Below are 27,436 nucleotides of genomic sequence, written 5' to 3' on the forward strand. Positions count from 1 at the left end.
TTTGTTCAGTGTACAACATATTTAAGATCAGCATTCAGTGTGCGCTCTGCGTCTACAACACAGTCTAGTTCTGAGGCAAAGCATGTGAAGGAGTGACAAGGTTCATGTTCACAAACTGACTTTTAAATCCCGTCTTAAAATAATTAAGTCGGAGCAGTATGTAAGTATCAAATTTATTCTCAAATACACAAACAAAAAGGTGTCGATATGAAATCAAACAATGTGACACTGTCAATGTCATTCTTTTTAGAAATGTCAAATCTTCATTTAGCACCTTTAATAGTTCGGTTACACATGATTTATATAGTCACTCATACAAAAATGAAATGGGTGAATAATGCAAGTCAGTAAAAATAAGCATGGGGAGCTGGGGCATTTGGATCACAGTTCTTAAAGATATACACTGTACGTAATCAAAAAGTACCGGTTTCAATTTCTCGTCTTTTCAGCTATGAGTACCGTTAAGCCTCTACAGTCCCACACTGAAAACTCACTCGCAATGAGAGTCATTTCACGGCTAGGCCAAGACAGTGATTACTAAAGACAAGTTCACCTGACATTTTTGGACCTATTTTCTTTTCACATTCGAGCTCGCTGCTCTGTAGTGTTTGCATTTTACACGGGAGTAGTAGATATATACACAGAGAGGTTCATTGTCAAACAATGCTAGAACAAGATGAGTTATTTTATGTACCTGGAGTGTGAAAAAGTCTCTAAAAATGCCAACAGTTAAGGCACTCAAAATGCTCCTGCGCTGCCACTGAATCTGGCAGGATGATCCAGATATGTTTACAAGATTGTATCCGTTTTCAAGTACAGTGTACCTGGTGTAAAACTGCAGTCTGTGCGCTTCCTGCATGGACAGCTCTGACGTAAGTAGCTAGTTTGTGGAGGTGCATCCCCTCCTAAAATATTATATTTCTGTTCTGATAGGCACTCTAAATATTGTATTGAGAGTTTGCTTTTTGAGAAAAAACAAACTCATTACTGAGATAAGTAGGTTGAACTGGTCTTTTCGCATTTAGGATTAAAAATGTTATGTAGTGGATTTGAATGAGAGAAACTAGACTTCGTAGACATACAGTCAGACCATATCCCACTTTAATTGTGTTTTAATTTTGTCTTGTTTTCTTTGTCAATCTTAAACCCTGTTCTCACCAAATTTGTAACAAGTGCCTTCAATCCAATCGGCCCTTGTGAGCTCAAAAAGCTACCACCATATCCTCGTCAAAACAAGTGGGAACCGTGCACTAACTTCACATGAATGGTCACTCAACACCAAGATAGGGGAAAAACTACATGACATCCACAAAGAACTCGCTGGGGTTCCCCATGGCCAGGTGGAACGACTGACGCGACGCAGTCAGCTCTGGGGGTACGGAGCCTAGGTCACGGGTGGGCGGGGCGCCAGGAGGCCCCCCGGGAGTGGAGGAAGGGGGCGGTGGTAGAGCAGGGTGCATGGCTGTGGCCAGTTGCTGCGTGTGAGGAAGAGCGTGGGCGGCTGCCATGGCCGCATGTGGGTGCTGGGGTACCATCATCACCATCATGGGGTTGTAAGGCAGGATGCCCGGAGGGTAGGGAGACATGTGGGGCGGCTGGGGCATGCGGTGATGATGCGAGCGCTGGGAGGAGGCGTGGCTGTGCTCGCTGGGGGCGGCTGAACCGTGGCCACGCCTCAGGCTGCTGCGGGTGGAGTATTCTGATTCGCTGCCGCTGCCGGAGCGCGAGTCAGCCCCGCCACCTTCCCCACCTCCGCCTGAGGGGGATTTCTCCCCTCCACCCACGGTGCTGCCGGGACCTTTAGTGCTGCGGCGTCGCTCGCCCTCGCTTCTCGTCGATCCGCTGCTTCGGCTCCCTGAGGGCGGAAAGGAAATGTTGTTAGATAAGACGTAAACAGGGGAACGAAAACATCGGCGCCGCTACGGCCGAACAACGTGTTTGGTGGGTGTGTCGGAGGTGTGGCATGATCAGTAGAGACGTGTGTAGAAACCACTCCCCAGTTTTTCCACTCAATCTCACTCGACTGAGATGTTCTAATATTTTGCACAGCAAGAGCAGTAACTGTAACACAGAGGGATTTTGAACTATTTCAAGCAAAAAAAAAAAAAAAGGGCCTTCTCAGCCGCCACAGTGGCAACGCTTGCATTACTGAACAGTGTATTCAACGGACCACGTTTCCATTTAAATAAACATTTTGCTATGTTGCATCGGGGCTGAATTTCACCTCAGGTCTAAACAGCTAAGCTAGCTTTAATTTGCACACCTGAAAGAGAGAGAGTGTAGGAAACCAGCGTGACAGGTGAGTGTTCCCATATCGCTTATCCCCAATGGTTACAAATCACCTACCTCACTGTGACTCACTTTCCATCGCATGGCATGCCTTTTTAAATCGTTTCCCTATTTTTCCAGCTGCATTTATATAAATATTTTGTAAATATTCCTTTACTTTTAAACACATGCTGCACAGCAAGAAAACAAATCCTACACGCTATCCCCGACACAACATCCATGGTTGCTTATAGTTTGTTTTCTTGGTTTGATTTTCTGACAGCGTGGCTCATGAATGCAATGCTTTTGGCAGCCGACTCTCAAATCTCAGATTTCAGAGCGTCTAGAAAATGTTTTAAAAAGAGCACAAAGGAGTCTGTTTCACAAGTAAGAAAACCTCATGAAAAATCCCACTGACATTTGTAACGACGCTAATAACTAAAAAGGAGCAGGGCCTTTCTCAACAGTACAACTACATGGTTCGCTTCATGTCTAGATAAGGGCAGTTATTTGAAAAACAATCAAACGTTGGTTATTTAATATTTGTGTTTTTGTGCAGCTGCTGATAAATACAGCAGGACAAAGAGGACACAAAGTTTTTAAAACAGCAGAAAATACAGATTAAAAAAAAATGGGAAAATGATTTTAAAAGAGAGCGTTTAGTACATGTTATGGATACGGACAAAACAAAGTACCTGTGCTGCCACTCTGATGAATTTTCATGAGAGCTGTAGGTTTTTCTGTAAAAAAGTAATCATTGTTTAACTACAGAATGTGGAAAGTTAACCAGGACAGTAAGAAAAGTAATTTCTTTCCAGAAAGACTGAGGAAAGAAGTGCTGCGTTACAGAGACTAGACAGGAAGTGATGTAATGACCTCGGCTCAGTCTTAGAGGACTCATAAAAGTGAAGCAACAGAGGCTGACATATTTGTTTGGGTTTTTGTCCCTCACGACTCCTAAACCCCTGGATCGTACAATTCCCATAATGCAGCTCAACAGTGTGTTCTACGAATAAGCCCGATGCCGTCATCCAGAGCCACAGAAGACATTTAAAAAAACGTTTCATAGGTTGTGGCGAGTTAACTGAACTTCGTGAGAAAAGTTGGTGGAGTGCCCCTTTAAACAAGGGAAACATTACAATGCCACCAGGGCTTGACATTATCGTCCGCCAACCCGCCAAATGTGGGTGGATTTCAGCCATGGCGGTAACACATTCACTGCCACTAGCCACTTTGGCGTGTTGAAAAATTGTAGTCTTTTCAAACTGCATCTGAAATAACAAAAGAATTGCAATCTGACATTACAACTCCCATGAGTACTACCTGCACATAGTGTTTGCTCATTGGTCCATTCATCAAGCCTATTGTCTTGACCGACAACACTGTAAACAAGTTGACGCTGTGGAGATTAAACTAGCGGACTGGCCGTCGGACTGAGGGCTGTTTTATCCTGCTGTTAATAATCAACTTAACCAGCGGCAGCGATAGCAAGCTTTCTTAATAGCTGGAGAATCCACACAACATGTGTGCCAAATATGACATCCAGGCTTTTGTCAAACGAGAATAAAAGTTGAATCTGTCACAGGTCAGCCACAGTCCCTCAGACCTGTAGACAGTCAGCGTCCATTCTTGTTTTAACCTGATGGTATGACCTCTGTCATCACACGCGACTGGTCAAAAGCATACACACACATCAACACAACGTTAAGTGAGTGAGTGTAGAAAAAAATTCAAAGGAGAACGAGCGAAAGCAAAAAGTCAGGAGGGAAAGTGCTGTTAAATGCTGTAAAATTACAGATATCTTCATGATTAAGGGACACGGTGGTGTTTAAAAAAAGAAAATACCATAAACTACCAGCAGGACGGCCCTTACATCACATCGTCATATCACAACTAGGCCATCTTTCCAGAGTTGATTCTATGTTGTAAAAGACCTGTATACTCATTTCAGGTGGAAGTATCTCCAGTTACTCAGAGCTTCATGATGATAAACATAAATCCAGTCAGAAATGCAGATGCAAAACAAACAACCCAAAAGTGCACAAAACTGATAAGTTGCCTTAATTGAGGATTTTTTCTTAGACAAAAATAATTTGTTATTCTTTGCTCTTGTTTCCAATGCAGATCATTTTCTACTCTGTATTACAGTATTTACTGCTGTTATAAATAAAGTGTTTCTGGGAAAAAAAATAAATCTGTTTAGCTTTTCAATTAATATTTTACACCCACGTAGCACTTTCATTATATACAATAAGAAGCTACTCTTATGTGTTTATCCTAATAGATTACATGTTTTCAAAAAAAAGGAGCTTTACACACAACCTTCTCAGAGCTAATGAAAACATTAGTATATTATATAGTACATTTTAGCACACCATATTCAAATTTAATCATATAAACGTAATTTCCCAACAACAAAAATGTGGCTAGCTTTGAACGGTGCCTACAGAAGAATGAATTAGAGAAACCAATCCACAAAGTTATGGTATGCTTTGTAAAATGATCAGCAGCGATACTAAAGATCCATGATTTTTAGTTAGTTGGCTGGTGCGTGCGAACCAGGCCGCATGGTCCTTTTATGATGCTCTAACTCTTTTCTCACATTTCTCTGCAGGGTGAAATCTGATCACCGTCGGTGCTCACCTTCGCTGTGCTGGCTGCCGGTGCTGCCGGGGGCGTAGCTGTAGCTGGTAAGCTCGTGGTACGGAGGTGGCTGGCTGGAGAAGGGATGTGTGGGGTAGGGCTGATATGGGAAGGTGTGCATCATGGGCCACGGGGAGGCCCCAGGGAGGGGCAGGGGGGCCAAAGTGTCTTGGTCTGAGGCCCCGCTGGAGCCGTCATTGTCATTCAAGGACAGGTTGGCCATGTCTGGGTGGGGATAAGAGGAAGGAGATGAACAATGGAAGGACCAAATTGTTTACAGAGTGAGATAAGGCTAAACAAACGGAACAAATTATACTACTGCTGCAGATACAAAAAGTTTCAGATGGACTCATTTACAAACAATCGTCTTTATCGTTGTTTTGCAACTTGTAGACAGATTGTTGTTTTTTTTCTTCTTCTAAGTGCTTTCTGGAAAGTTTAGAGATGGCAGGACATTAAAGAAATCCCTCCATAACTGAAATGTCACATATTTGACCCTTACAAACCACCAGCGTGCCACAAAAAGGCATGTGTGCAAATGTGATTAGGCGTAACATTCACGCAGACTGACCCAAGTCAGTCTTTGATGTCAGCGTTTGTTACTCACAGTTCTCACAGTCGCTTAAATCTCCGAAGACATAGTAACACTGTTCGGAGAAGGTGATCTTGTTGACGGTGTGCCGGATGAAGCCGGCCTTCAGCAGGTTGCTGGCGTACTTCCTGGCTTCACGGCGGTCCTGGAATCCCTCAATGTGGTGGAAGAGCCACTCCACTACGTCTGAGCCTGGTGGTTGATGCATGACGTGTAAAAATGAGAAAAGACAAATTAATTCATCTCAAAGGGTGTTTTTGTGACAAAGATGCCCAGTATTCACAAATAAAGAATGTATACTATCTGTACACACACAAAGTAAACTGAGATAAATATGAAGTTATATTAAACAAAAGGTTATAAATAGGAATAAACAGCAGAAGACTGTGCATGAGTTTAAGGTATGTAGATTCAAATCAAAATAAAAAATCCTGAGGGCTGGAAAATAAAAACATAATGATAATTATCAAGATATAAATTTCCTCAATAACAAACAATATAACAAATGTTTAATAAATGTTTGATATAATTAATTTGAATCACAAACACATTAACACTTAATCTTTCTATAAAGATATTTTTGTTGTTGAGGAAAAGGGACTGAAAATAAATTTTACTTCATTTTGCTCCTGCATATACATTATAAAAAGATTTTTATCATAATAGTTTTCAGTGTTCTACCTCAGATTTGTAAAGTGATCCACTGTTTGGCATCAAGTGTTTGTTCTGACCATAAAGAAAAGTTTAAAAGCAAGATGAACCATCTGGTTTCTTCTAATTTGACCCTGGAGCAAAAATCAGCCATTAAACATTTATCGTGATAATTATCGATATCAAATGACATGAAGTCTTTTATCTTTGTAACATTGTTGGCCATATCGCCCAGACTTATAGTGACCACGCAGTGCGATTACAACAGCAGAGAGCAACAAATGCATAATATATATTTACACATAATGATTTAGGATTGCGATTCGATTATAATGGAACAAATGGCACATGGTAAATCCACATCTGTCCACTGCAGAGACTATCCAAAACTGGGAGGAGGAACTAGTAGGAGTGTATTATTATAATATAATAACATTAAATAAAGAGTATAATGTTCAGTGTATAGTAGCCTATACTGTTAGTATAACGTTATTACTATATTCATTATAATTTCATATAATAGTATACTATTTTTCCACTAGTTGATTATTATATCGTACAGCTGTTTCATTTCTGTGGGTTGTTTTTTAAAATGTAATCCTTGTAAAAGTAAAATGGCTCTACAAGGTCTTAAATTTGTTAATGCCAAGTACTAACTTCAGAATATTATCATCTTTATTATCATAAATTGTTCAACATTGTAAAGTTTGCTGTTCCACGTCAAACTTTTTTTAATGTCCCGCCCCATCCAGGCTGGGATTGGTCGACGGCAATATGTCTGTCACAAAGCGACCAGCCCACCGGCATTTCTCTCGATGCTCCGGTGGCGATTTGGGATATGTTTTGAACGATTAGTGGCGGGGCGAGAGGGGGGTTAACGGTAGGCTGTTGTCTGAAAAGTTATTGGCACGCTGCTCATGAATCATTTTTTTCATTGCACCTAACGTTATCCGTTTCAGAGGCACATGCGAGATCCCGGTGTGGGCGGGGATAATGAGCTGACTGCAGCACAGAGACGAGAGTGTCACACACACTTTCTCTGTTTTCTTAAATCGCACCCTTTTTGCGGTTATGTAATCAATTGCGATTAGATTAATCGTGCAGCTAAAAATGATGAAAGCAGTATTTTAAGATACCAGCATTATTCCTATATAGTGAGTGGCTGTTTAGTGTTTTGTTCCCAGAACAGGATTCCAACAAAATACTTTAATTATGTTGTGGCAACACAAAGTCTGAGTGAAGTCTGTGCAGACCTTCCTGAGGGGGAATTTAGGAATACCTAAATCAGAAATACCTTTTTAAAGACACTGCTAACTCCAGCCGTATTTACTGCAGGGAAAGCGTGACTTTCTCCTCCCCCTGTAGAGATCCACTCAAAACAAAAATCTTTTTTAGGCTTTGGAGAATTAGTGAGAGTAGTACTGGCGGCTTGTTCCACCAAGTATCTGTTAATGCAATTCAGCAGTTCAACTCTCAACGCCTGATTATCTGTAAGCTTTTACTATATTATGATGAAATGCAAGTTGAATAAGAAACTAAATTTTTATTTCAAAAAGCACACAAAGCAGTTTGCCTAATGACACCTTGTGATTCGGTTGCAGGTGATTCCAATTTAACAGATGTTTTCAGTCAGAACAGGCACTCAAGTTTGTACTTTAGGGTTTTTTTTCCCCCCTTACCACAAGTCACGCAGTTTTAATTCTGAGAACATAATGCCTGCCCTGTGAAGTCCTGTGAGGCACAGAAAGTTCGTGAAAATAATGTAATTTTTTTGCCTCGCCTCCGCTCTTTAGGCTTACCGAGGAAAGCGTTGGGGATGGTGATTTTAAGCCACATGCGGTCCCTGACCTCCAGACCAGACTCTGGTGAGGCCATGGCCTTGGCAACCGATGCCATGTCAGAGTGCAGTGATAAGTTGAAGTCATCAAAACCTGGAGAAAGACAGGAGAGCATTTTAGGGAAGCTGAAGAAGTATAGACAAGCAAGGATAAATAAAAGAATGAATGAGAAGTGAAATTTGAACTGGGTCAAAACAATGAGGAAGGCAGCGTTAAGATCAGAGGCAGCAAAGCAGCAGGCATCATTAATCACATTATATAACAACAGCGACAAAGAGAGCAGAAAGGCCGATGTGAAAGATGATTCTTGTGCCAACGTCATTGAAAGATGGAAGGAGACCATAACAGGAAAAAGATGCCTTACAATAATGACCATCATTCAGGCGTTGAATATCAGACGGACAAAGAAACCAGGGATGGCTTAAAAGTGGAGGGTATAGTTTTATGAGAGGATGAAATAACTGAGAATAAAAGGAGAGGTGAGTTACAGAAAGGGAAGATGGTTAGGGAGACACTGGAAGAGGCTCTCACGTTCAGTCTCAGTGACGGAGGAGGAAGAGGTGATGGTGCTGAGGGAGGAGCTGCCTGGGAAGGCGGGGTAGGCCCCGGTCATAGCCACAGAGTGGCTCACCCACGCCGCTGGGTCAATGGGTCGGATGGGTTCATCTGCACAGGCGGAGAAGAGATTAGGAGACAGTCACTGACCCTAACCCCCACAGCCAAACATGACAGAAAGGCTTCTGTACTTACTGCGAGGCAGAGTGAAGTAGCCCTGAGGAGAAGGGTCCCAGCACTTAGCCACTGTCAAGATGATGGGCCTGGCAAACGCCACAAGAAGAAGAAATCATCAGCATTGTTGAGCACTTTCTTTAATTTTATTTTTTACTTTGTTTATTGTGATAATATAGATACACAGTGTGAAATATAAAAAGGCACTTGTACAATAAACACACTATTTAAAAGGAAAAATACATCCTTGAGAACAGGTTGGTTAAAGTTGTTGACCACTTCTGTAAAATAGGAAAACAGCAGCTCACCCTGGCTTGTGTACGATCTCCCTCAGCACCCGCACTGCATCGTCGTTACTCATATTCTCAAAGTTGATGTCATTTACCTTGGAGGGTGTTAAAGCACAAGAAAAATATTTCAAATAGTCTCACGTTGTAATAAACTGACGATCTTTAGGTTTCAGAGTGTTGGTGGGACAAAACAAGCTATTTGATAACATCACCCTGGGCTTCAGGAAATGTTGCATTTTTCACCATTTTGTGTCATTTTATACACCAAGAAGTTTATCAACTAATCGAGAAAATAATTTGTAGATTAAATGATAAATAATAATAATAAATAATCCTCTGTTGCAGTTGTACACATGAGAACTGCTTAATCAGTCGTATAAATCAGTGATTATTTGAGTGAGTGGGAAAAAAAAACAAAACAACAAAAAACTGTCGACACATTAAACCGACAAAATAAATTAATTACAACTGAGCAAACACTGAGCTGTTCCTAAAAACCCACTGGGAACACTCCCGAAATGAAAAGCTACACCAGTATTCACAAACCAACACAGTCATTTAAAAGATAAACACTCCCTTCGCACCAGGATTAAGGCTTTATTCTTCCTCACCTGCAGCAGCATGTCACCAGGTTCGATGCGTCCGTCTGCAGCCACAGCTCCTCCCTTCATGATGGAGCCGATGTAGATGCCTCCGTCTCCTCTTTCGTTGCTCTGGCCCACAATGCTGATGCCCAAGAAGTTGTACTTCTCTGTATTGTTGACAAATCAGAATAGCGTCACTACGCACACATTTAGCAAACAAGAAAAGTGTGGGGCAGTACTTGACAAGTACGTCTCGGCTGTATAACGTCTGTATAAAAATCATTGCAGGTTTAACAATATTTTTAACAAAAGCCTACTTAAACTCTGCAAAGTGATGTTAATGAAATTCCACAAGACACATGCTCTCTGATATTTTGTTGTACATGTTCAAAAGTTTAACATTTCCTTAGTACTTCCAGGAAACACTGAGGTTCAAAGACAAGAATAGACCAGGAGTTTACGGACCCATGTTGAGAGTGACGGTGATGATGTTTAAGGACATAGTGGAGTCTGTCACGCTGCTGAAGGATGACGCCTGGAGTTGAAAACCACAAAGTGACCACTTGAGATTTGCTTACAAATGCTGACGGAAATACTCAAAGGCTCTCTAAACACTTGATTTAGCAAAGAATAGCAGAAAGCAATCACAGTGATACAGTAAACAAAAGATGTGAGAAGATGTAAGGCAGAAAAGATAACTTAATAGCACATACCCTCTCCAAGCGTGGGGGGCGCTGTTTCCTGCGTCGACGATGCCGTTTCAGAAGCCTGGAAGCCGTGCTCTGCTCTGTCGCACTGCTGAACCTACGAGTTCAAGGGTCAACAAAAGGGTGAGAGATCAGACGAGAAACATGCTGTCACAAACCTTTAACTTCTGTCTCCCCTTTTGTGTTACTTTTTGTGTCTGAAACACACAAAAAGCTTAACAGGGAAGCTAATTTAGAAAGGTTTATTTTCTACTCTCACATTCATCCTGGTGTTTCAAAACTCATATTCGCTCAAGATTAAGCTAGGCCTTCTCTACAGATCAAAATCATGCCTATCCACTAGAGCTAGAAAATACCTGGTGACGGCAACCTTCCCACCCACACTAGATTATGGTGATCTGATATCCATGAGTGCTTCTGCCCAATGTCTACAGAAATAGAGGTTGTATATCATTGTGCATTGAGTTTTTTCTCTGGCTGTAGTTAACAGACTCAGCATTGTACCCTTTACTATAAAGCTCTATGGCCCTCTCTCTGTGCAAGAAGGTATATTGTGTTTTATCTATAAGGCACTTCTTGGACTAGCTCCTACCTACCTGAGCATGATTAAGAACTCAAGGCCATTACGATGACGCTCTAAGGACGTCCTACAATTGTTGGTTCATTGAGTCTGAACAGAACGAGGTAAAAAGAGAAAAGCCTGAAAACCTTCTGCAGAACTGACTGACTTTATTTCTTATTGACAGTTTGTTTCAAATCTGAAGGATATGGTGAATATTGGTCAGTTTCTTTGTTTATAAAATAGTATTTTGCCTTATTTAGTGAATTAAGAGGCTTGTGTTTATTTATTTATGTGTAACTGCTGTCTTTTATATGTTTAAAACTTCTCCTTCATGTTCTTTTATGCTGCGTCTTGGCCAAATCTAAATAGACAGCAGCAACGCAGACAAACAATAAAATAAAACAGAAAAGTAAACATGCCAAAATAAAAACCCCGCAAGGCAGACGATCAATTTGGAGACACGAAAAGCCCAGAAACACTCAGCTATTTTAATCTCATTAGCATCATCTTTTAATATTGTAATATTGTCTTCTCTTCTCTTACTGTAGAAATTACAACTAAAACATATCATATTCCATGGTTATTGTTTATTGTTCATATGTTATTGTTTATTACTTAGAAAGTTAGTTGGGGTATGACTGGAGAGGAGAAGCAGAAGTGTAAATACAAATAATAGAAAAACTAAAGACTGAGTATAAAGTAAAGTGGAGGAGTGGATCCAGCTGACTTTAACATTAACTACGCTCAACTGTTGCAGAATTATTCATGCTCTTTCTTAATTTGATGTTTTGATACACACACATATTTCCAATCACACCCATGTTACTACTGTGGGATACATAAAATGCAGGTGTCTGAATTCTTAGTGAACAATCTTTCTCAGCTAACCCTCTTTCATCACTCCCTCACCTGCTCATGGTGTCGTCGTCCTCCGAGTCACAGAAACTGGTGGTTTCCAGCTCGCTGCTCATCACTGTACTGGAGCTCTCGTATCCCGCCAGGTGGCGCTCAAGCCGAGTCTGGCCGTTCATACGAGGCCCTGGAACACCAAAGAAGAAGCCCCAAAAGACGAGAGGGAAGATATTCAATTTTCATGTTTGCTCAAGTTGATGTTTGCTTTCTTTTACTTTTTTTTTGTAGAGATCATAAACATTCCTGACTTCTCAGCATTTCTGGATAACATCACGATCCATTCATTGTTTAGATGTTGGGAGCGTGCCAAATCTTCATGGCACATAGTCATAAATAAAAGAGCATTTTTTCCATCAGTGTTGGGATCTGCCATTTCTCACCGTGTTGCTCCATGCTCTCTCTGTGCCGAGGCCTCTCTCTCCTGAAGGAAACTACAGACTCTGTCTCGGTCTGGTCGTCCAAGGTCTCCACGCTGCCTGTAGCGTTGGGGCTGTAAAAGAAGAAGCGCGGTAGCATATAAACATTTGATCTAACTGTTTAATGTTATGATTTTAGCAAAGCAATAATCATCTTTCCCCCCTACTCAACACCTGTAAACAGACTTTGATGTGTAAAATCAGAGGAGCTCCCCTTAAAAAGTAAATTATTTTACTTTCTACTTCTATGAACGTCTAGTAGACTTTTAAAGAACTCAAATGATTCAGTAATGCCAACAATTGACAATTACTAACTCAATCTGGAGTTTCATAAGTCACGTTGATTATCTGGCAGCTCAACAGTTTTGGAAAAAGTTAAAACATTTTTCTTTTACCCTTTGACAAAAACTTTAATGAATACATTTGGCAGGGTGTGTCTGTCTTTCTTCCATTAAAGAAAAACTTTATTTATCCTTTTTTATTTATGTGGCAATTAGTAAGTACGTTTATGCAGCAGAGCACACGCACAAACACACATGTGACACAATACAAATGCAATACAAATATGTAATACAATGCAAACACTGGATAAAATACACAATCGATAGTTTGAATGCTATAAAAACAAGTATATGCTACACTTAAAAATATGATCCAGTTACACTTCAATCTAGTTTTTGACTTAAGATAATAAGATCTGGTATTATGAGATCACATTACATCGTATCCAGAAAATTTCCTCTCCCATATCTGCACTTACATCTTCACAGAGAAGATCAGATGACAGGAGGAACTTTGCTGTATGATACCTGACATTTCTGTAGTTCTGTTTGATTTAATCTCCTCCCTCACGTAATGTCAAATAAACTAAATCAACTAAAAGCACTAAATCAAATCTCATGCATGTCTGAAGTCTCCCATCAGACTGAACGCAGCACTTAACATGAGGACTGTCGGTTGTATCTCAACAACATGCTCAGTCTTCTGCAGGAATGTCCGTTTGTTTGTTGTTCAGAGGAAAGATAAAAAAAAGAAAAAAAAAGAACCCAAAGCCTGATTTAGAAAATGTTTGTAGTCCATGTGCAGAAATTGAGCTTTTATTTTAATTTTGTAATGTCCCCCTTTCAGCAATTTAGTTTACAAAGGAGCCAATGAATTTCAAATACAACAAGTACAAAGGTTAACTGTACAGCCCGACTGATTTTTGAGTATGGATCTATTAGATTGATCTTTTAAAAGAATTGCGACCAAGAAAGTAAGCAGAACATTTTAAAGTGTAAAAATCAACATGTCAGTGGTGGACAAACTATGTAATGGTGACAGTGTTTCTAAATGCGCTCAACCCTAGTTTAGTATTTCTTTATAGGAATTTCTCGTTTATTATTCGCTGATATTAAAGAGATACCAACATCTCTGCAATCATCTCATTTCAGCCAATATATCTCTCTAGTTAAAAGCATAGTTACTTTTGTCAGTCACATGTCACCAAATCCATCTAAAGATAAGAGCAAGAAGCAGCCACGGGACCAACCCCATCACATCCACAGCTGGTAAACAGGCCAACATGCATGTAGCAACAAGAAAAAACCCGAGTAATCCTACGTGAGGCAGCAGACTTCAGTACCATGCGCACACTGAAAAATGTGCTGATTACATAGATAGACAGAGAAAGTCTTGTGGTTCACGATCAAAGCAAAGATGAATAAAGAGAGCGGTTTTCTTCAGACGGCCACAGAGAGCCTCCAATTTGAATTACATTTAATTTCCCAGTATGAGCGATGGTGTTGATCCAGCTCCAAATACAGCATGGGAAGAAATAAGTAGCGCGGTTAATACGCCCACGGCTGCAAACCGCACATTTAGTGAGGTTGAAAAAGAAATTGTTTAATTTGACACTGGATTCAAAAACCTGCTGCAGCCACGGGGGACGGACAAGACGACGTCAAGAATGAGAAATGACTGAGAGTGCTGCAGCTGTAATGGGAGGTTTCATTGGCGGGTGTGAACTCCAATTGGCCCCTAAACCAAACTAAAGAAAATTTACTTCTCGAGGAGCTGAGAGCGATGATAAGAAGTTACACAAATTATAGATACTTTGTTTGTTTTGGACACAACTGGGCCTGTTCAAATTACAGTAATGGTTTCCTCATATTTTAGTAGGATAACATGGATGCTACAGGATGAAGAAAAGTCTGTTTAGAGGATCTTTATTTCTTTCTGAAAATGTGTGTGACTAGACTTCTTTGTGGCTTCACACTTTAAAGCTGCCATAATCACTATTTTTATATGAACATTGGATCAAATTGCTATGTGTAATGTGAAGGGGATAGTTTGTCGTGACAAACCCACAGAGTTATCACCCAACTCTGCAGGTACCTTTGTCTCAACAAAGGGGTTTTAGCTTTTTTTAAAGCTCATTGTTTAGGTTTTACATCCTTTACAAACTTTACACTGAAAGTTTGGTTCAATCTTAACTGTCTCGTTAGCGTCATTTCAATGCTCTGTTAAACTCACTATAAGCTTCCTGCCCAGCACTTAACAGGAGATAAACATAGTTAGCAACTAGCTGGTTAACATAGTGGAGCGTTTGCTTCAGGAGATGGTGGAGACCAGATCAGAGCTAAATGGAGAGTGAATATTGGATTTACATTGATTAGGTTGCTGAAATGAACGCTGCTTCGTGTCTGCTGGATGTGTGAATACGCAACTGTTAACCTGTTTGCATTTGAACTTAATATGCCATCAATAGGTGCAACTGCTGTCGCCAGAGTCAGAAAACTGCAGTTGCCTTCCTCCTGTGAGGTTTTAATGTTTTTGCAGCGCCTGTGAGTCGTAAAACATTTCCAAACAGCATGCCTTACGTTAATTCCAGCTTAACTCACGTTAGGTCAGCGCTCTGATGTACCGCTTGAAGTCAAACACACAAACTGTTGCGTTTACATCGCGTCGCACTGCCCCAAAGTGGCCAGACAATCATTGCAAGTTTAAAAATACTTTAAACGAAAGCTAACTTACTACTTTAACTCTGCAAAAAGTGAGGTTAATGACATTCCATGAGACACATGCTCTCTGATGTTTTTTTTTTCTTTTATAGCTTTAAAAAGCAAGAAAAATCTAAGTGTTAAAACATGTTTATGTGTAAGAACATTATAAAAATCAAGTCAGTGTGTCTAATGTACTGAAAGCTGCTCCCAGAACCGGTCACGTTAATAACAAGGGCGGCCCCAGGTAATATCAGGTTCTAATGAGCTGCAGTATTCTTGCCACTCTTGTTGCAACCTGATCCTGGGAGTGTATGAGATATTCAGGGAAATATACAGTATATACATCACAGCTATGGGAGAAGCACAAGTGTTTGTTGAGTTTTAAATTGCTGGCGTACTGTGCAGCTTTTGAGAATGTTCTTGTCCATGTGATGCACCTCTTCAGGTAAATATACAGTACTGTAAATCAAATGAGTGTGTGTGTGCTTTGCTTACTGGAAAGAGGGCGGTCTGGAGTCCCCGATGCCCCCAGTCCTCTCTACAGGTGGGGGTGGGAGTGGCGGAGGAGGGGGCGAAGGCTGGGCTGTTGTTTCCGCAGGGGGGACCACTGCCACCGGGGGCTCTGCTGCGGGAGTGTCCGACGAAACCAACTGAAAAGGGGGAGAGAAAAAGAAAAGATGACAAGACAATGTAAAAGATGGAGAGTCGGGATGAAAACGAGCAGCACAAAACAAGTGGTACAAATCAAGAGAGGGTAGAGAGAAGAGAGGGTGAGAAAACAAGAGGAATGAGACTAGGAGTACGAAGGAGGTGGAAGGTAGAGAGAGGATAAACGGCTAAGATGTCAAATACTTTGACACACAAGCACTGTACTCTTTTCAGATGGACGTCTCAAGGGCATACTGAAACGCTATCCTACACTTAACCTGTCTCTCTTCATTATACAACAAAAGTGCCTACAAGTGCGCACCCCCCCCCAATAATTAGGATGAATGCTATCCAGCATCCAATTACCTCAACCATAAAAACGCACACAGGAAGGGAATAAGATGTATTTAAGACCGGTTTACTAAAAAACACATACGGGCATACTGGGCTAAAATATTAAACAGAATAAAGTATTTTAATGCTGGAAACAGGGCTGAACAATTAGTTTTAACCAAATCACAATATGGCCTACTGAAATTTTAAATTAAATATTGTCGTGCTGCAGAGATGTCCTGGCCTACACATCATATTCTACAGACTTAAGAAAACATCTTTGTTTGGGACAAAACGTGCAAAAATCACACTGCCGGGGCTCCAGAGTCACACCAATTTGGTCAGTTCGGTGCGACTACATTTTTTCTGTGCCGCACTGGTGCAACTAACATTTCGAGGGACAAATTTTGGTCGATCACATCTCTATCTGTGTGTACTTCCTCCCAAAAGACACTCCTAGAAGAAGGTGAGAGCCGATCAAAAGAAAAGAAGGGGTGCTCGACTGATACTCCTGCGGCAACTCTACCCTGATACACATGGCATTGGCAACGCACGCAGCCTCGCATTTATACCTGGCATTTTGCAATTACACTGGCCAATCTGCTGGTGAGCCGGCTAACTAGCCGTCCTCTAACCTGAATGTGGTTAAAATAATAATCGTGTGGCTCTCCTAGACTTTCCAACTGTATCCGAATGGATCAAATTCTAATAGTGAAACGATTCATTTCACGGGGGTTGTGATGCTCAAAAGAAAGTATCCACTGTTTAGCAGCCGCTTGTTAGGCCACTAGTTAAACTGTCTTCAAAGCACGAAGCACTTCCTGGGAGCTTGGAGGATGCTACCAAGCCAACCAATCGTTGTTCTTGTGGTCTGCGTCGCCACAAGGTGTAGTTATATTTTTCGGTAAGTGCACATCAGGCACACTTTTCATCTTGTTCAGCACAGATCTGCGCTTTTAAAGTTTTTTTTTTTTGGCCATTTTTTGTTGAAACATTTACCAGAAGGTGTTCTTGTCTACACTAAACTATTAATGTGTATCATGGGAAGTGACAAAAGGTTAGAATATACTGTTATTGTGCTAAAGGTGCTAGTCCAACTAATGCAAAAAGTCTAGAGCCCTGACTGTAATCATTTTAATATGTTTATCAATGAAAATAAAGATGTAAAGTACTCTTTCCCTCTAATTTTGCAAATCATAACGCAATATCAGTCTAAATAATCGCATTGGGTGAGTTTAGATAAACAGGGTTTGCATTCCTTTATAACCTTCATAACCTTTAAAATAATTCTACCAAATCATCAGCCTTTTCAGCCTGACGTTCACTCTCTTTACTGAGTCACTGCCAGTTCTTCTCCCCCCACTAATGGCTATGAAACACTCGTCTTCTGGGATCCCTCCATCCGTCTTGGCCTGCAGATCACATATCAGTCCCTCTGGTCTCTGAGCTTTGTTCGCCCCCTTTTAATGCCTTCCTTCGTTCTTATGCACTTAACAGATGCTTCAGCCTCAAACCTGCTTATCTGGGCCCAGTCGCAATGTTTTGTCTCTATTCAAATGTGACCTGTGGGGTGGGGCGCAACAACGGGGCCCTTCTGCTAGAGAAATGGAAAGTATGAAAGCTGTGCCTGGCGACTCACTGTACTGTAGCTGGTAACAAGCTGTGCTGTGTGTAGCTCGCCAGCTTGAGTATCGATTAACACAACGAGAGAAACATTTGCCTTTGTCATTATTTTTCAGAAAGCAGAAAGCCATTTTGGGTCCACATGTTGCATCGTCATCATAATGTGCAGTGCTGTTCGATTACGTCATGCATCTGCAGACTTCACCAATACAGTGACACGGCAACACTGACCATATAAGTCTGACTGGGAATCTTTTTTCTCATATCAAGTATATAAACTCAAGATTGACAAGGAGAGAGTTTCCACTTTCCAGTTATTTTACTCGTGTCAGGAATCTTAAGATAAAAAAATATCATGGCTGGTTGTCTGCAGAACTGCAATAACTCAAAATAAAAAAAGTCATTGGTATAAAAAGGAACCTCCCTGGCCTGAAGAATGACAGTGATGGATTGGCTTCACTGCAACCAATGAGAACGGATTCATCTAAAGACAACATTGATATCAAGCCAGGACAGCAAGAAACGTGTACACCACTTTGTAAAATGTAGATTTGAATAATAAGTGACATATATATCATGAAACAAGACTACTATAAAAGACATTTTAAATTTGTTGCGAATCAATTAAACAAATAAAAAAAAGACAAAGTAATTGATATCAATGCAAAGCTTGAATTGAGCTAAACTACTAGTACATGTTACTGATGAAAGTGACTCAGACTGTGGCTAAAATCTTCCTCCTGGTCAGTCTGGTTCTGGTTTCACGCTCTTTCCAGGACATTTTTTCCCCCCTAAGATATTTTTTTTTACCAAACACTCGCCAAAGCACAAGAATAAACGACAAAAGAGTTGATTGTTGCAATACGATGTACAATCATGCAAACTCAGTGAATAATAACTGAATGACTTAATTTTACTGCTGCTCATTAGACGAGATCATTATCCTGAGGGAGGTCTGAGGGAATGCACAGAAAAGGAAAAGTGGTATTTGAAAACAGGCTCTGGCTGATGATGTTGGCTAAACGTCTTGACATTTTCACAGAAGTCTCACACAGTGAGGTCATTAACAGATTTGGAGTGGTGGTCACCAATCTGGATAACTCCCACTCTCACGTTTATTTAAAACAGGTTTCTTATTTCTTACCCATGACACCACTCTGCCGTTGAAACATGGCAACTTGGCACTGTCATCAGAAATCTCTTCCTTCACCACCCTGAAACACAGAGAGCCAGAGTGAGGTTGAGGAGTTATAAATTGTTCTACCTTCATAACATTATGGCACGGTGTGTAGTGTCTGGATGGTGCAGCTGGGTGGAGGAACGAGGGCAGAACACAACACCAAGGTTTTAGTCAGCTGCAGGGGGATTAAATGGTTTACATTACTGACACATTAAATAGAATAAATTAGGATATGAAAACAACATGGCTGAACTAAATCAAACGTTAGCTTGTGTTATCTCACATCAACACAACAGCAGTAAATTCACTCAAAACTAATTTCACGCGAAAGTCATAGTAATAATGTAACCTATTTAATTTTAGGCTTTTGTATATAAAATGTCCAGAATCAAAGTCCTTTAAAAGGGTACAATGTGTAAGACAAACAGAATGTGAAGGAATAATAGCTCTATATATTCTGCTTCAGAGATATTTACTGAAGTTACCATGCTAACCAGCTAGCCCCCGTCCCATCCCGTGTACCGTGCCTTCAACTGTCTCAAGCAAACACTTTTTACAAGCAACGTATTTTAAGACTTTTAATAATTATATGATTGAAGAAAATGACAATTATCATGTTTAATCAAACACAACATAAAAGCTAATATGTTAAAATCAGTTACATCATAACATCAGTATGTTTAAAATCAGATCAAATATAACAGAAGCAGTTTTCATTTATAGTACACAGGGTTGTGAGTGTTGTGTAGTTTGTTATATGTTCCAGTAATATTTGTTGAAGCACGTCACGTGACACATAAGCTCCGTTTGAGACTGAAAACATCAAAAACTGATATAATGTTTACACAAACGTAGATCTTTCCCTGTTTTTGAACCATTTAAAAATGAGTAAATCATGCAATTCTTGCACAAGGTGAAAAGCTGCTCCCTATTTGTTTGGAGCATGTGGCCAAAAATCACACATTGTACCTTTAATACTGAGTATCTGCTGATTCCTAAATAAACACATGAGGTCTCGGTTCAAAACTACTAAGTTTGAACGCTTAAAGCTGATGATACACAGGGCAACTTTTTGAGCAATGTTGCTGGGCAATCTTGCTGGAGGCAAGTCCGACTATGTTTTGAACAATAGCGGCGGGGCGGGGCGGGGGAAGGGGATTACGGTAGTAATCTTTACTCATTACCACTGACGGCAACGTTGGCCCGAGTACGATTGCTCTAAAAGTTGCTCCGTGTATCATCAGCTTTACACTTGATCTGATAATGAACAAAAGAGTAACAGGAAGAAAGCGACTCCTGAAACTGACGTGATGTAATCTGCTACTCTCTTAAGAGTTGTTGGAATTATAGAAACACTCGGGAATCGCAGACACACTCGCAACACGATCACGATAGTTTGCCCAGGATGCTGATCATCTGACGATACAGGCCATTCCTAATCCTAATACAACACATAACGATATCTGTGCAAGACCTTTTCAACCATCCCTACATTCAATCCTTGTCTGTCTATCAAGGTAAACAACACTTAATAATTATATGAATATATTTATTTATTTTTTGCAATGTTTTTGACAGGCTAGGTTAGCACAACAGTCTAACTGCAGAGAGAGAAACTGACAGCATAAAGTCGCTAATCTGCCTGTCAGCTTGCACCGGTGGGTGTCCATCAGTGGATTTACCATAAAGGCTTTAATGCGTGTGCACTACAAATTTAGGTGCGGCTAGCTTAATCGCCTTCTCACAAACGAGTGACAGAAACAGACCGTTAAGGTTACTGTAGTTACCTCAAAATAATAGTGGTTGTCTCGAGTGTGTGAGCATGCAAGCTTACAGCAGCACAGAGCAGCGCCCACAAAACACAAGGTCTGAAATGTTATGAGATCTGTAAAAATATTTTCGGTTCATTTTGAAACTGTGGCGGAGTAAATTAGACTGTGGCGGGCCGCCATGGTCTCATTAATTAACGGCCAACACTGGGCTGGTGACCAGCTACAAACCAGGCTAAAGGGAATTATTATTATAGTCTAAAACTTGGTTGGTGGAACCAACTATGGTTCGGAGCAGTGGATCTAGAAAGGTAACACATGCACCCAATGGAAATGAGGAAGTGGATCTCTCAATAAACATTTGGCATGTAAACCGATGAAGGTGCTACCTGGTTTTAGTACATTTAGCTTTCCTAAAGATAAAGTTATCCCCCCTGATAACGGATATGTGAGCATCAGAGTTTAGCGAATATGTGAATTTTGCCAATCTCATGTCTGAACTCTAAATATATTCACACAGCAGCAGGCTCTAGTAATGGAGAGCAACGCTGCAACACTGGCAGGCTGAGGTGGACGAAGCACAGCCGAGAAACCAAAGGATCTGCCCCAACCCTGGATACTAAGGATTGGCTCAGGACGTCTCAATTTTTATACGTGACAAAGAAAGCATATATATCTCTCATCACCAGAGCATTGTACAGCAGAATTTATTACTTTTTGTGGAAACTATTGAGAAACTGTGTATAGATAAAATAATGTGTCTGTTTTTGGTTAATCCAGTGAATTAAATATCCAACAAACCAAAGAACTTCCTCACATTTCGGCCACAATTTGTGTAACAATCAAATATTGCCATGAAGAAGACCTGTTCATTGATTTGCAGCTTTGGCCCAAACACTTGTTGATAAAATGTCTCACGGTATATCATGATGTCAACCTGCAAGCTTTTGGACTTCTGTTCATGTTTCCCCAGATTATTTTCTCTAAACTATAACTTGAGGAAATTTTCCGTTTTGGCTTAAAAGTATTTTATCCTTTGTGACTTCAAATGTCTCATTTAATTAACCCAATTTAATTCATTTTATCTTAATGTGACTTTGCAGTTTTGTACATGATTCCACTAACCATTACAAGCGGTCACTCATTTGGCTTCAAAGTGAACCCTCAAAACAAATTCCACTTGTAATGAAAAGTAAAATTATAATCACAGGGATTATACTCTGTTCGAATCGTATTACCAAAACACCTCCCAAGCCATTAAGACTTAGCCTCGCAGATATCAAAAGGAAAAAAGAACAAACAACCTTAATTTGTCCAACGAAGGTTAAAATGAAGGGCAACTGGACTTGGTTGAAGATACTGGAAGACGTTTCGTCCCTTATCCAAAGGACTTCTTCAGTTCTGACTGACTGGCAGGGAAACTCAGCTATTTAACTTCAGTGGGGTCATTGGCCCGGGTCATCGATACTGCTGGTTCGTTAGTGTTCCTTGTTGCTGTGACGACAGTCGTTACAGTCGTTGAGACTACCTGTGGCCAAGACTAAACCCAAGAACACACTAAGACAGATGCTGGTACACCCCAAAGACCGCACACCCAAACACAAGAAAAGCAATCTAGTGTATGCGGTCCATGCAGTGAGGAATGCACAGACCTGTATATTGGGGGGACTAAACAACCACTACACAAACGCATGGCTCAACACAGAAGGGCCAACTCCTCAGGTCAAGACTCTGCAGTCTACTTACATCTGAAGGACAGAGGACACTCGTTTGAGGACCACCAGGTGCACATTTTAGACAGAGAAGATGGATGGTTTGAAAGAGGTGTCAAGGAAGCCATCTACACCCAGGTCGAGAAGCCGTCATTGAACAGGGGAGGGGGTCTACGCCACCACTAATCCCCCACTTACAATGCTGTCCTTTCATCACTTCCCAGGAAACTCAACAAATGTAACCTATTAGCCTCAGGTGAAGATACCAACGATGGTCGTTCAGTCTTTGCCACAGGTAGTCTCAACGACTGTAACGACTGTCGTCACAGCAACAAGGAACACTAACGAACCAGCGGTATCGATGACCCGGGCCAACGACCCCACTGAGGTTAAATAGCTGAGTTTCCCTGCCAGTCAGTCAGAACTGAAGAAGTCCTTTGGATGAGGGACGAAACGTCTTCCAGTATCTTCAACCAAGTCCAGTTGCCCTTCATTTTAACCTTCGTTGGATAACTATGACCTGGATGACTGAGAATCTTCATAGACAACCTTAATTTGCTTCCTCCGGCAAGTGACAAACGCTGCGGCAATGAGCTAAAACGCACACACGCTCCTACTGGGTTTGAGCCTCCTTGCAAATTTGACACAACCTGGTCAATTAAATATGAATGAAAATCCAATACACATAACAATAACTTCTCATTAGAGAGCCCAGTGTCCGCACGGCACAAAGCTCCTTAAAGGCCGTCCAGCCATTCTTCCTCCTCCGTACTCGCCCTCCATATTTGTCAGAAAGGCAAACATTCGGCTTCAGCTGTGTAATTTCCCCCCCAGCGGCCTGCCACCATGTTATTACAGTAGTTTGCTGAGGACAGGGGCTGGGCACAAGTGCTACAGAGAGGACACTTGACTGCTCCAGCTCCTTGAAAAGTTTTTCGTTTTCCCAGCGTCATCTGCCAGTGTGCCTCCTCTTTATGTGTGTGAGACTTGGTCAGGCTCCAGTGGGCTTTCGTAAGCAGCTGTTGAGAGCTGGTTTTGCGGGTGAGTGTTAGCATACGGCCAGATTGTTGTGGGCACTGTTGCAGGAAGACATTTGAGAGCTCGTTGTGTGTGTGTGTGGCTACTGAATGTTAGTTAACAAACGATCTTTTTCCTCCATCTGATTTGTTTAACTGTGAAACTGCATCTCGGCAGCAGATGAACAGATGCAACATTCTTCTCCAGAGAGTGTAATTGTCTTCATTCCTCTGCCCTCCAAACAAACAAGCGACTACAGTCGAGTCATTTCACACACACACACACTCCTTAATGCCTCGAATAATCCACAAACCACCCTGAAATATGCAGAGTCCTGAACCTGGCGTTTTTCACCCCCACTTCCCTTTTTTCCAGTCCCTTGCTACCATTAAATTCCTCACACTCAACACAGCATCCTTTCTAACAATGAATCTCACTTGTACGGCTCCCTGATCCCCTTAGCAGCAGATGCACAGAGAGGAATATCTAATAACTCTGAGCGAACACCACCCCTCTCTTTCTCCCCTTCCTTCTCCCCGTGGTCGCCCCCAGACACCCGGCAAATGGCCTCAGTCCAGCCCCAGGTTTCCAGCACCGGCCCTGCTCCACTCCACGGATCTCCCCCCACTGCCACACACACAGCTCTGGCCGACAGCTGGCCTCATACCAGGGCAAACGAAAACACACACTATTACACACTCCTTTCCTGGGTCGGAGAGGTGGTGGTGGTGGGGGAGTTCCCTGCTTTGATTGGACAGCTGACTCTGAGCTATGTTTGAAATTTTTCATCTGAACTCAGTTGGAGATATTTAAATGAGGGTGCGTGTGACGCCAAGCTGCACAATTTAGGTTATGAACAGGGAATTTTTGTTGCCATACTCTTTTGAAAATAACTTTCCTTGCTGTGCTGAGAGGGTTTGAGTGGGCGGGTCTTTTGAGATGAAGCCTGTTTGCCTCTGGAAAAACACAAAACATTGTGTGTTCGCTTACAAGCGTGCAGGGTTTTAAAATCATGTCCTGTTTGGTTACACAAGCACTTAATTGGACTGCTAACTTGGAAATTACACTGGCGTTGTGGCAAGCCTAGTCTTAACAGAGACCATTAGAGTATAAAGAGGAGGGCTCTACAGATATTACCGCGCCCGTAGAAGTAGCAGGCAACAGCTTTTCAGTTATTATATACACATCTGGCTAAAACGATGTGGATCTACCTGAATGATCTTTTTGGAGGATGTAGTTTGTGGTGCTGTTGAATTGTTTTGCATTATATGAGAGGTCTTCCTGTTTTATGGCCCACCCTCGTAGTTAAACAATATCTAGCTGAAACAACTTGTCGATTAAGCAGTATTTTGATAACCCATTAATGGTTTAAATTCTTTTTTAGCTCCTCAAATGTGAGGATTGCTGCTTTTCCTCTGTTTTATATCATTGTTAACTCACATAATTTCACTAATATTTGAGTGTTGGACGGTTGAACAGAACATGTTTTTAGACGTCACTTTGGGCTCTGGGACCTTGAAGGCAATAATCGGTAGATTCATCTGGAAGGAAACTAATCATGAGTTGCAGCTCTAAAGTATTTTACTGTGAAATCCCAGAGGCCACGCACTCAATTTAATTAATTTACACAAGAAATGAGTCTGCAAACGGTCAGAAATATGGCAGAAGCCAAGTTCCCAGAGCACCAAGTGGCGTCATAACGTTGCTTTCATAGTGTGACCAAGCATCATTTATGGCCATATAACGTGATAAAAAAAAGAAAGCAGCTGACCCAATTTTGGAAACTGCATTTTTAACTTGGTAAATAACTAAAACAACCAACAAAGCAGCAATCGACACATTTTTGTGCATGAGCTAATCTAACTTGGCCAATCCTTTCAATAATCCAACACACCAGATGTTGAATATTTTTAATGGCATTTACTGCAGATTTAAACAAAGGAAATCTCTAAACAAGTCAGGATTATTGTTGCCGCTATTAAAATTCAAAAGATCTGCATCCGAGGGGCAGCCGTAGCCTGCCAGCTCTGTCGCGGCCTTATGAAAAACCATCTCCATCCATTTAATCTTGGTGTTTGAGTTGATACTGAAGCTTCCTTGGCACAAGCTCCGGTGGTGCCATCCAAAGAGGAAAAGAGGCAAGTGGCCCGGCCTTAATACTAGACTCATCCAAGACTACAATGCATTTAACAGAAGCCCTGAGGGTCTCACTGGGTGAATAAACCACAAACATGCATTCCTGTGCAGGAAAATGCACAGCAGCCACACAGGGGAAGAAGGGGGGAAAAAATTGATAGAGGAGAGGAGACAGCTCTTTTCTGGAGGAGCGGGTTGGGAGAAAGGGGAGAGGAAGCCGGGGAATGAAAAGGATGGCTGGCAGGCCAAAGTGTTAAAGAGGGGGAGACAAAACCCTGGCTTCAGTCTCGAAAGAAAGAAAAGGCGAGGATTTCACCAGATGATGGACTGAAGGAGGGAGGGAGAGATGAGGATTAGGGCAAAGAAAAGCAGCAGGGATGGGGAATGCCTCCTCATTGTAATGATGATGTTTTCTGAGAAATGTCCCAGCCTACATACCCGTAGTATTTATAGAACCACTTGGATATTCATCACCACTCATTACAACTTTGCAGTTGCTGATTAGGGGATGTGTTGGCTGAATGGCGACCTGGCAGGTTTTATTCAAGTGTATTATCCCTCTAATATAAGTACCCTGTGACGAATAAACGACAGTCGGTCACAAGATAGGATTGCATGAAATTCATTAAAGATGGCTATTTTTTCTTTTTTCTTTAATTAAACAAGCATTTGTTGGTGTTAACTTATCCTAAATCAGTGCTCCTCCACTCAGAAAACAATGGCACATTAAAGGATTGCTTTGCAACGTTTTACAACTTTAGTAACGAGCATAAACTTTTCTTGTATCCTTACTACCTTTTGGACGTTTCTTTATCACTCCTCATTTTGCATGCAAACCACAAAGCTCATCCCTGCATAAGAAAAAAAAAAGCTCACCCGAAGTCCTGGTCCATAGACTTGAAGAAGAACTTGTAGTTTGGCTTGTTCAAGACCTGTTTAAAATCCAGCAAAGTGATATTTTCGGCAGCAATAGGTATCTTCACCAAATACGGCGTCTCCTCTTCGTCGATGTGATAAATTATTTTGGTTTCTGCCATCCTTACGGTTGCTTTTTTTCCCTCCAACCCCCAAGCTGGGAGTCACCACAAGAAACACACTATGAGGCGAGGTAGCGTTAACTTTGTTGGGTAGTTAGCTAGCGGCGGAGCTAGCTAGGTGGCTAACGAGACGGCAGAGGTGAAACGATGATGGCCACTGAGATTTTTCAGTCCGAGCCAGAGGACGTAAAGCGTCGTTGCCCTGCTCACAAGCTCGCTCTCCGACTTCAGGGAAGCAAAACACTCGCATTCCCGCTGCTACCGAGGGGCGAAACACGACGGACACGCTACATTCACACGACCTAACTACCAACAACTTTTCCCCCAACAAAAACATACAGGGGAGGGGGTCTGAAAAACTTTTCTCCACTTTCTGCGAGCCAACGCGGCGTGTGACGCAATCACGTACCCCCCTTTTCCCTACGTAGTCTCCCAAACCCCCTCCACCCCCCAGCATGTTTATTATGTTGCAGTGTTAAGTATTAAAAAACTTGTTATACACGAATAATCAACAGTACAGCCACAACTAATATACGGTAATAACACCAAGTTTCATGCAGTATTTAATGAGGAATATTATTGGTTTGATGTTGTTTTTAAATTAATGGGTAATTATTTCCAGTGTTATGTTATTCAAGTTGGCTAACTGGGATGAGAGCACTGTAATTCCCATGGTTTCATGGATTAATACATTGAACCTTGAGTCAGATAAACCACTGAGTTGAAAGAAATTAATCATCAGGAGAAAAATACTAGTGATAGAAATACTTCACTCAAATTTGATCTGTTAGACGTAAAATAAAGT

General features: G+C 41.4%; 1 protein-coding gene across 2 annotated transcripts; it reads right to left on the reverse strand.

Moving 5' to 3' along the window:
- Window positions 1–154: 154 nt before the first annotated feature.
- On the reverse strand, window positions 155–26,999 carry dvl2 (dishevelled segment polarity protein 2). Of its 2 annotated transcripts, XM_046064349.1 has the most exons (16): window positions 26,471–26,999; window positions 18,925–18,994; window positions 15,672–15,826; window positions 12,157–12,266; window positions 11,774–11,903; window positions 10,309–10,399; window positions 10,061–10,130; window positions 9,623–9,762; window positions 9,030–9,106; window positions 8,743–8,810; window positions 8,524–8,658; window positions 7,954–8,085; window positions 5,519–5,695; window positions 4,912–5,136; window positions 2,964–3,008; window positions 155–1,855 (listed from the first exon to the last, which is right to left on the reverse strand). In XM_046064349.1, exons 1-16 carry the CDS (start codon window positions 26,629–26,631, stop codon window positions 1,296–1,298), a joined length of 2,346 nt encoding a protein of 781 aa, XP_045920305.1. In that variant the 5' UTR covers window positions 26,632–26,999; the 3' UTR covers window positions 155–1,295. The 2 variants fall into 2 exon arrangements, with proteins under 2 accessions (XP_045920305.1, XP_045920306.1); XM_046064350.1 differs by lacking the exon at window positions 2,964–3,008 and having other exon boundaries at window positions 26,471–26,997.
- Window positions 27,000–27,436: the final 437 nt, after the last annotated feature.

Source organism: Micropterus dolomieu, linkage group LG12, assembly GCF_021292245.1.
Source record: "Micropterus dolomieu isolate WLL.071019.BEF.003 ecotype Adirondacks linkage group LG12, ASM2129224v1, whole genome shotgun sequence".
In the NCBI taxonomy this organism is placed as follows: domain Eukaryota; kingdom Metazoa; phylum Chordata; class Actinopteri; order Centrarchiformes; family Centrarchidae; genus Micropterus; species Micropterus dolomieu.

What these genes read in the sequence shown, in the direction of transcription:
- dvl2 (XM_046064349.1), bottom strand. Translation starts at nt 26,631, where the DNA reads ATGGCAGAAACCAAAATAATTTATCACATCGACGAAGAGGAGACGCCG. An exon ending in TCTATGGACCAGGACTTCGG is followed by an intron (nt 18,995 to 26,470) that starts GTGAGCTTTTTT and finishes TCTGTGTTTCAG; the next exon opens with GGTGGTGAAGGAAGAGATTT. An exon ending in TCATCAGAGTGGCAGCACAG is followed by an intron (nt 1,856 to 2,963) that starts GTACTTTGTTTT and finishes TTCCGCCCTCAG; the next exon opens with GGAGCCGAAGCAGCGGATCG.